Source organism: Glycine soja, chromosome 11 (genome assembly GCF_004193775.1).
Source record: "Glycine soja cultivar W05 chromosome 11, ASM419377v2, whole genome shotgun sequence".
NCBI lineage: Eukaryota > Viridiplantae > Streptophyta > Magnoliopsida > Fabales > Fabaceae > Glycine > Glycine soja.
In genome coordinates, this window is record NC_041012.1 from 49,331,000 (window position 1) to 49,341,552 (window position 10,553).

General features: G+C 28.6%; 1 protein-coding gene across 1 annotated transcript; it reads left to right on the forward strand.

Moving 5' to 3' along the window:
• The first annotated feature begins 1,378 nt into the window (after nt 1–1,378).
• On the forward strand, nt 1,379–3,267 carry LOC114375373 (transcription factor RAX2-like). The gene is made up of 3 exons (XM_028333147.1): nt 1,379–1,616; nt 1,783–1,912; nt 2,346–3,267. Exons 1-3 carry the CDS (start codon nt 1,481–1,483, stop codon nt 3,100–3,102), a joined length of 1,023 nt encoding a protein of 340 aa, XP_028188948.1. The 5' UTR covers nt 1,379–1,480; the 3' UTR covers nt 3,103–3,267.
• The last annotated feature ends 7,286 nt before the right edge of the window (nt 3,268–10,553 follow it).

The window sequence follows — 10,553 nt, forward strand, 5'->3', positions numbered from 1 at the left end:
TTTTTTTTTAAATTTTCTGAATATATAACACTATGGTATTTAATTAGATATTACATGTGGAAATAGGAAAACATTAAGTAACACACTAAAAATAACACCGTTGTGGAGAGTCCGTTTCCCTTTTGGTTCTATTGTAGTTGAACCCTCCTACCGTTGACGATTGTTTTGTTGAGCTTCGATTCCAACCTCCTATTTGCATAGTAGAGTGGATACAACCGTGACAATGGTTGATACAAGAATCGATTATCGTGAAGGTGGATACAATCGTAGTGGTAGAGATTATAGTGATGTCAATTATGATGGTGATAAAGACTGTGGTTACAGTCATGGTGGATCTTGTTTCTCTCGTGCAGGTGATAATGGTGATGGCAGTTGGAGAAACTAGGATTTATGATAATGCTTAATAATTAATAATGGTAGGAGCTGTGGTTTGAGTTTTCGCATGTCTGTCATGGTTTCGTGTTCGTGTGGTTCTTGTTTTTGGACCAATATATTTGGTTATTTGTAGTCGATTAAATGAAATGATAACAAGAAATTGGTGTCTAAAAAAAGTTCGATTTTGTTACTGAAATGCTTTATGTATGTAAGTTCTGTTTGGGTATTTTTTTCAAATTGTGCAGTCATTGTTTGTGATTGTTCCCTGATAGTGTCCCTGGCTGACGAAGGTGATATCCTTTTTTACTGGGTCGAAAAAAAATTACAAAGATGAAGAAACACGATTTGGGGGAGGGGGGGTTTAAGGAAACACCTACGATGAGAGGATTCCAGGATAATGGGAACAAAAGGGATAAGGACTCCTCCTAAAGAGTGTTTTTTTTAGTTTCTCGAGAATGCTATTTTAATAGGGTAGTCTTTTTTCTTTTTCCCTTGTAATATTATGTAGGTAATTTAATCTTATACTATAATGTATCCCAAAAATAAAATAAAAAGTTTCAATCGTTGAATTTTTAATGTTATATTTAGATGGCTCATATAAATTTCGACATGGTAGCACATTTTTTTAATTGGGGCACGCTAGCCAGCGTCTTCTTTGTGTATGACAAACTTTGGATACTTTTGTTTTATGAATTGTGATTAGTTATTATAGAAGAATAATGAAGAAATTAAATCAGTGAGTGGTGTAGTGTGTTTTATTTGGCCTTGCCTGGATGGGGCGCCAAAATTGAAGATTTAGAAAGTTCTCCCTCAGAAATCAGAATGAGTCCACATTAGAATAATATGGTAATAAATTAAATTAATTCGTACATATCAACGTCCTATCCATGCTTTTTCATTTCAGTTTTGTTTCTCTCTGATATACAATAAAATAAGAATAATTGTACTGTTGAAAAGCTAGGTCTCTTGTTATAAGGCACAAGCAGTCCCCACCAAAGTTTTTCATTAGAAAAGTGAGGGTTAAGAAGTTTCATTCGGATCGTGAGAGAGAGGTTAAGAAGTTTTCTAGCTAGAGTTGTTGTTGTTAGATAGAGAAAGAGAGAAAATGGGAAGAGCTCCTTGTTGTGACAAGGCAAATGTGAAGAGAGGACCATGGTCACCAGAAGAAGACTCAAAGCTGAAGGATTATATAGAGAAGCATGGAACTGGAGGGAATTGGATTGCTCTTCCTCAGAAAGCTGGTAAGAAATATATTCACATATCTTCATTTTTCCTCACATTAACGTAAGAAGATACCATGTTATGAAAAATGCTAGTAGAAATTTTAGACTTTAAACCTAGGCTTCCTTTCATACATATGCATGTACACTTCTCTCTCTGTGCTCTGACTCTGATATATGATTATAGGTCTAAAGAGATGTGGAAAAAGTTGCAGATTGAGATGGCTTAACTATCTTAGGCCTAACATTAAGCACGGGGAATTCTCCGATGAGGAAGACAGAATCATTTGCAGCCTTTATGCTAATATTGGAAGCAGGTACTAGTTATCGCTACCCATTTTTTGTGCACTATATATGCATATATAGCTAGACCCACTAAACTTATTTTCTTCCAGATCCAGAATATTGAGATATGGACATTCTTTTTTTGCCTTCTTTTTACTTCAATCACACAAATTACACGCTCTTGTGAAATGTCTATAGTCTGTCTATTTATCTAAAAGGGGTAAAAAAGAAAAAGTAAAATAGGAAAAAAAACGCTACACACACACACACACAAAACAAGGGATTTGACCCTTTGAGAAAACTCTGTAGTCATCTAGAATCTGTCTAGATTTGGGAGGCTGGTCTTCAACCTGGATGCCAAGTTTAGATCTAGCCACAACATGCAGTACTCATAGATGTTGTTGGGTAAATGAAGGCATTGATTTATAAATCATTTTTGGTCCATTTTTTTTTATGATATTGTAGGTGGTCAATTATAGCTACTCAGTTGCCAGGGAGGACTGACAATGATATCAAGAACTATTGGAACACCAAGCTTAAGAGAAAACTCATGGGGTTGCTTCCTGCATCTCATCAAAGAATAGCACCCTTTCAACAATCCTCACCTCAAAACCTTTCTTCATTTCCTTCTCACTCTCACTCATCATCACTATCCTCTTCAATCTATAGTGACTACTACAACCACAACTCTAATCATTATTACATGCCAGCCCCAACCTCATCTTTCACATGCCTTGAACCAATTTCTGTTCCTTCAAGTAATTACACGAACACAACAACAGCCTCCACCTTGAACCCTTTTTACCAAAACCAAGAACCCTTGGCTAGTATTATTAGTCCCATGCAGTATTACCCCATCAAAGACAGTTCCATGCTTGTGTTTGGAAGTGAAACAAGTTGCAGTTCCTCTGATGGAAGCTGCAGTCAGGTTAGCCTTGGAAGAGAGGTCAAACAAGAAGACATGGGGTTTCAAAATTTCATGTTTGGAGACCATCAGAACATGAACAACATTAATCATGATGGAGGTGAAGAATATGTGGACCAATGGACACAGAAGCCAAACGGGCACATTTTTCAGACTCAACAAACAGCAATGGATTATGATCTTGAGGTTATTAGGAACCTGATTAGTAGCAACAGTAATAGTAGTAATAGTAATAATGAGTACTTGAGTGTTGATGAAAACAAGACGGAGGAGAAGGGTGTGTACTACAACTACTGAACTGAACTGAGTGCAACTGATGCATGAACTGACTACTACTGGAAGTGAAATCAGAGAGATATGATCAGTGAGAGGCATGGGATTGGGAAGATTAAGAAAAGACTTTGAGGTTGTGTGGAGTTCTGTGTTCTTTAATGAAATGAGATAATTCTTATTTTGACAGTACATGGTAAAAGCTTCTTTATATTTTTGTGTATATCCGCTACTAGGAAGTGATGATTTGATGACGATCATGTTAGATTTTTGTAAGTATTCTCTCGGTGCAAGTGCAATCCTCTCCAATCAGACATCAATGTTATCAACACCAGAAAACAAGGCTTTTTTAAATTCAAAAAGAACTTTGTTCAAAAACTCAAAAAATATTGAACATTTTTAATTTTTAAAACAACTAAATACTTAATTTTTATTTGAATTCGTATTGAAACTCTTTTTTTCTACAATTCGTATTGAAACCCTACGTTTACATCTTTTAACAAAGAACTGAATAAATAAAATAAGGAACCAATCCAGGGCTATTTGCATGCATTATTTTGATTACAAGCTTCTTGAACTTGAAAGTAAATTAATTAATTGGCAGTATATGCTATTATTTCTATTATGTTCTGTGTATTAGTTAAAGGTGAAAATTGATATTCGGTTTGGACTGACTCAAATGAGATTGCCCCTTTTGATAAGATTTTTGTTTTCTCGATCTATTTTTGAGTCATGAATTTGTAAGCCTCAATTATTAAATTGCAACATGTTATATATACTCGAACTTCTGTACCACTATCATTAATTGATTATGATACTAATGTGTGATTTGTCAAAAATAGAAATATTTAGTTAAGCACCCAGATGAAGAATCTTCTGTATATATACTAGCTAGGTCGGAAGTCAAAATGGAAGCTTGTTTACAATAAACCTCCATTATCTTAAACTAATAAACAAAAAGGAAATCGTGGCCTAAAAAGAAAGACTATGATGGTGGCGGAATTTTGTTGTTTTGTGTGAAAGAGTGAGAATTCAAGCTGTGAAAGAATAACATAAATTATTAAACACAATCTCGGTCATATATATTAATTAATTTACAACATTTTTAAAATCATTTTAAGAAGGAAAAAGCCATTTAATTTATCTTGAATCTTTTATATATAAGTTTGTGCGAAACATATGCTATTGTTGATAAACATAATGGATTGGACAAATAAACACATATTTATACGTCAATTAGTTGTGAAATGTTGCGTGGAGTTGCTTCTTTGTCAATGTCAGGGGGAATGAGGACATATAGTTATAAGCAGCGTTTTAAAAAATTATGTAAAATACAATAGATTATTAAAATATTTTTTTATCAAATTAATTAAGTTAGTTAAATAAAGTTTTAAATTAAACACAAATTAGAAATTAACTTAAAACTGACAAAATTAACAAATAAGTTAACTAAAAACTAAGACGGCGAGAAGTTAGTTTTGATTAATATATATTGAATTAAAAATATATAATAAAAATAATTATTAATTTAGTTAATAAGTACAAAATAAAACAAAAAATATAGCAAGATATACTTTCAATAAAACTAATCATTCAAAATAAAAATAAAAAGTTTCATCTATAAACATTATAAAACAAAATATAGTTGCTAGAATGTTTTTTTTTTTCACTGAATAGTTGCTAGAATGTTAAACAACTTTTCTACAGAGGAATTAGAAACTATGTACTATATTAATATTAAATGCATAGATTCAAAGTTAACTTAATAAGAATAACAAATTTTATCTCCAATAAATTAAAAAAAAAAGTCTTAAAATGTATATAATCGACTTTAAAGAATTATAGATACTTCATCTACCTGGTTTTAAAATTCCTTCATTCGGTGGAAGTTCTTTCTTTCTAAGGTATATATAGATACATTCTTCATATTTTTTTGCTATCATTTAATTTTTGTCATAAATTTCCAATTAGCATTAAAATAAAATAAAAATATTTTTACTTGAAAATAAATTTAATTATGTCTTATTTAAACATATTTGATTTTAGAAGTAACATTAAAAAACGAAAACTTAATTACAATCCTCTGGGCAGTCGTTAATTAATTATTCTACATTTTATCAACTCTACACCTAAAATTTTAATTTCATTTGATATCATATTAGAGAAAATGTCTATTTTTTTCCTATTAAAGTGTAAAGGTTAAAAGGTGTGGCTTTATATGAACACTCCGACGTTTTAAAAGGATTTATTCAGAAGGATTATTAGTTGTCAACAAACAAGGAGGAGTTGGCAACATGATAATAGTGTACACAAGACTTGAAAAATTGTATGGAAGCATAGGTGGGCATGACATAAATTTCTACCCCACTTTCATACCAGCCAATACAATATCAATATGTTAAATATACTTTTAAAAACTTCATCTTTTGCGTTATTAAATGAACTAATCCTTTACTGTACCAAAAAAAAAAAATGAATAATCCTTCTCGGACGCCATAACTTTTATACTAAGTACAAGGTGTGTTTTTTTAGAAAGTTTTCACTTTTCAGTAGGCAATATTTCTTCACAAAAACAATTTTGCTTCAATGAAAGTCGGCTCGATATTTTTCATTTAAATAGCTAATAAATAAAAATAGCCCAGCTAACAACATATATATTGAATAATGCCAATTTGGGGGGAAATAAAGCACTACAAAACTCGTTATCATTCCATCTAACTAATCGAACTCCTCTAACAACTTTGTCTAAATATTAACAAAAGAAAACTATCGGAGAGACACATTAATTATCTTTATTGATCATCTTCTAATTTAAAATTTCAGAGTCTTAAATATAAAACCACTTTTACATCAAAATGAAGTAGGAACCAAAATCATCACTAATTTTCCGTTGTTTTTATGTAGTTTATTTTATATATATAAAATCTAATTCAGCAAGCTAGTAATTGGCCCTCCATTCTGACTTGTTGCAAGCCTTTTTTTAGCTAGTTAAAATGAGGTGAGCCGAATGAATTAGTCAGTTTAATAAAGCGTAGCAAAGAGAGTTGTGCTTCTTCCAATAACAAGGTCTACCCATATCAACTTTTAAAGGTTATATTGTTGAGTTGAGGACTCACAGAGTTAAGCGAGCAAAGAGAGTAACAATTGTTGGAGATATTGCATTCGATGCAAGAACAATTGTAGTACAACAACTACGGTTACTACCATCACCTCATAACGATTAGGATTACAATCAAGAGTTAGGAGTTTATATAGATTTTATTTTATGTATATATTGTAATTTTTTAATATTATAGTTACATTATTATTTACATATGTGATTCTTTATTTTGATTGTTACTTTTACTATTTATTTAAAAGTAGGTTATTTTATTTATTTTAATATGATACTTTTAATCAGAATTTATTTATTTAAAATGGAAACTAATAATAATTTAAAATATTAATCAAATTTATTTATTTCATTTGATAATTAACGAAAAAAGTAACAATTATCAACGGATAGAGCCAATATAATTAGGATTTTTGCCATGAAATATATAAATATTATTAATTACCTTCTCCTTTTGTTTCTAAACGGACTGACATCTTAAGAATCTATTCTATGTTAATTATTACAATTTTAGTCTGTTTCTGATTTTAACCATTGTCTGCGACCCATGGAATAGTCATATCATCATGTGGTTAATCTCGTGGAAAACTTTCACTTATATTAAATTGATTGACGATATAAATTGAAAACTAATAAAAAGAAGTTTGAGCATAAAGTAAACAAAAGCATCAAGTATTTTGATTCTCATAAGTTGATTACGTTCACACGCAAAGGAGAAAAAGCTAGCCACAGCAATTTCACTTTCACAGTTCACTAATTATTAATCTTTTTATTTATAGATTTCTTTTACTGTGAAAGTTTTATTGCCGACAGGTTAGGCCACGTTACTATGCTTGTGCAGATTTGATTTGCCCACATATTGCCTGCAGAAACTTCTTCGTCAGCTTAATTAAATATAACAATTTGCATAAAAAATAGATTAATTATAAAAAAATGAAATCTATTATATCAGGGTTAAGTTGTCAATTAGACAGATATAAGGCATTGAAAAGAAGTATAGTTTTATGTTGTACATCTCTAGTATTTGGAAGTCTGTAACAACATTAAATTTCTTACATTAATTTAAAAATATGTTGCAAAATTAAAATTTAAGTGCATAAAAATAAAAAAAATCCCTATAAATTATAAAAGATTAGATCTTGTTAATTAATGACTTTGGGATACTGATTAAGAATTTATTAAATAATTTTTATAAAAAAATAATTTCGGATGCACTCGCATTTAAAATTCACAGTGAAGTGTATCAATAACAATTTATAATGATAAATTACTGTTAATTCCATAATTAATAATATTGATCGATTAACATTGACGAATATATAATTAAGTGTATAAAAGTATAAAAAAATGTGTATAATATATGTACGTAGCTGGGTAACATTATTCATTTTTAGATTGCCACTATTATTATGAGCACTTAACTATTAACAAGTAGCTTATTAAATAATTGAGTTTTTTAAGTATATTATTAAAGGTTTGATTTTTAGTAATGTATGTAGAAAAAAGACAATTTATTTTAATAAACTCTATCTAAAAAAATCTAATTATCAGTTGAAAAATATCATTAATGCAAATAAAAATAAATAAAACTATTTTGGTGAAGCTCCTTTTGGATTGACTTTGATTCTGCACTGAGAGCAAAAGGTTCTTTTTGATTTTCAACTTGTCACCTCTCATAATCATTTTTCTCGGGACTGGTATTGCACATCACAAAACCTTGACTCTTTTTTGTTGCTGTTGTTGAATGAAAACCTTGACTCGTTTGATTAACATGCAGGAGAGAGAAGACACATATTCTACCTTGACTCGTTAGATTACACGAGGTTTTTCAACCACCACCTCCGAGAGTCAAACAGGACGACAACCTTGCTTTAGTTTTGATTGCAGTGATACAAAGAAGCGAGAAGCTTACAGGGTTGGGATTTTGACAAAATACAACCAAACGACAAGAATAGGAGTTAGCGATTTGCCTCAAAGCTTTTAGGGATTTCGTGATATTATAGGATTAGGGTTAGTGAGTTTCTGACAAGCTTTTAAGGTAGGAAATAAAATTATCACATTTGATTAAAATGACACACCATATATAGACAAATGAAAACGTAATACGTGATAGTTAATATTCATTTGTAACAGTCAACGTTTAAATCTGAATTTGGGAATCAAAATTACATAATTGGATATAAAAGGAGGATGAAATTCGTAAATAAATTTAAAAAAAGACTAAAATCGAAATTAGAAACAATTAGTTAACCAAATTTATAAATTTATATAATTGTTATGGATGTTGTTTCTGGCCTTTTTTGGTCAAGTTTAGACCGGTCAATAATAGATATTGATTTCCTGCACTACTATAATTGCATCGGTCAGTTTCCATTTGCATTCCAATGAATTTTTTAAAATGTAATAAAAAATGCATGATGCAATAATACGAGTGCAGATACAATAGCCTCAATAATATCGATAAGTTACTCGTTGGTTTCGGCCTAAAGCTCTCCTTAACTTTCTTCAAATTTGGGCCTATGACCTCATCTTTCACAGGTTCTACAGCCCAATAAATGTCATTTCTCGTTCTAAAAATTTATTACATGTTTAATACATATACATTTTTATATGACGATTGACGAATTTTGATTGAAAAAACAACAAATGTCAATGTAATCCCTTTTTTTTTCTCTATGTAAAATTTGAGTTTTAAGTATATTTTTAGACAAATAGTTATTTTTTTTATTATCATCTTATTTTAATAAATTATTAAAGATTTATTTTACTGTAATTCCTATTATTTCAAAAAAAATATAACATATGAGGATGAATATTTTTTTATAAAAATAAGTAGAAAAATTTTATGGATACAAAAAATTTATCTGAAATCAAATTAATATTTAATTATTATAAAAAAATATAACCAATGATGATGAATATTTTCCCTAAAGTATCAAGAAAAATTAGACTTAATTTATAAAAAATAATTTATCTTAAAATTTAAAATGCCTGAAATAAATTATACTCAATTGTATACTTTTTCTGTTTCTCTCTATAAGATTTTTTTCTTCTAATTTTAGATGTATTAATTATTTTTTCCTACACATCCTTACTTCTCTTTCTAAATATTAATAAAAAAATAACTAAGTAGATAAAGAAATAAGAAATGAGTCATTTTAGAATACAACAACAACAACAACGCCTTATCCCACTAGGTGGGGTCGGCTACATGGATCAACTTAATTATCTTTCTTAAGAAATATAAATTAATTAAAAGAATCTTATAATTAAAAATAAAAAATAATTTTAATTAATATTATAATAATTTTAATGTAAAATTATTTTTATCATGTTTACATGAATGTTTGGTTTCGCGTTCAATCACACACATAAAAAAAACTCAAAAAATCAAAACTATTTAGTAGATCTTCTTCTTTGATAATAGAGTTTTAAAAAGATATCACATGAAATCAAATATATTATACAATTAAAAGGATAATAAATTTTAATGAGGTCATTACTAAATATTTAAATTTGTGCATTCATTCATTACTTATCAACTTATTATACATATATTTATTTATTATATTTATGAATTTTAATTTTTAAACATAAAATATTAGATTAGAATCACGTAACAAAATATAAGGAGGTATTTGGGTTGACTGTTTTCTATTTTTATATATTAGATTAGAAAATGTGTTTGGTTGAATTTTTGAAAATATTTTTTCAAATAAACCAAAAATTGGAAATAATACAATCTCATTTTTAGTTGATACCAGGAACCTCATTTTAGTTAAAATGAAAACGCGATGACAAAAAATATAATTTTAAACAAATTTAAAAATACACTTCCTTTTAAAAATGTATTTTCAGTATTTTTATTTTTTTAAAATAGAAAACAAGAAATCAAATCAAATATGTTTTGAGAATTCTAATATTTTAAAAATAAAAATATAAACCAATCACACCTTACAAATTTTTGAAAGCAATGACGGCTTACATGTTAACATTCATGCCTTTGTTAATTGATATCACAATAAAAAAATTCTTTGAAAATATTCAAGAGATATGATACATATATAATAATTTATATAATATTATTTATATGTTTATTTTCTTATCATATTATTTATTATATTTTAATTTTTTTACTTTTTTTTATTTTATCTCTTTTTATTGTAAGATTGATTACAAGTATAATTTCTCTAACACAAAAATAAATAAAATATCTTAGTAATGAATGTTTTTAGAATATTAATTAAGAAGTCAAAAGAATAAATATTTAATAAAATTATTTTTGTTTTAATCTAAGCGGAGGGATTAATAAAAACAAAAAAATTAGCTAAGCAGTAGAAGTCATCGTATACCAACCATCTGGGAG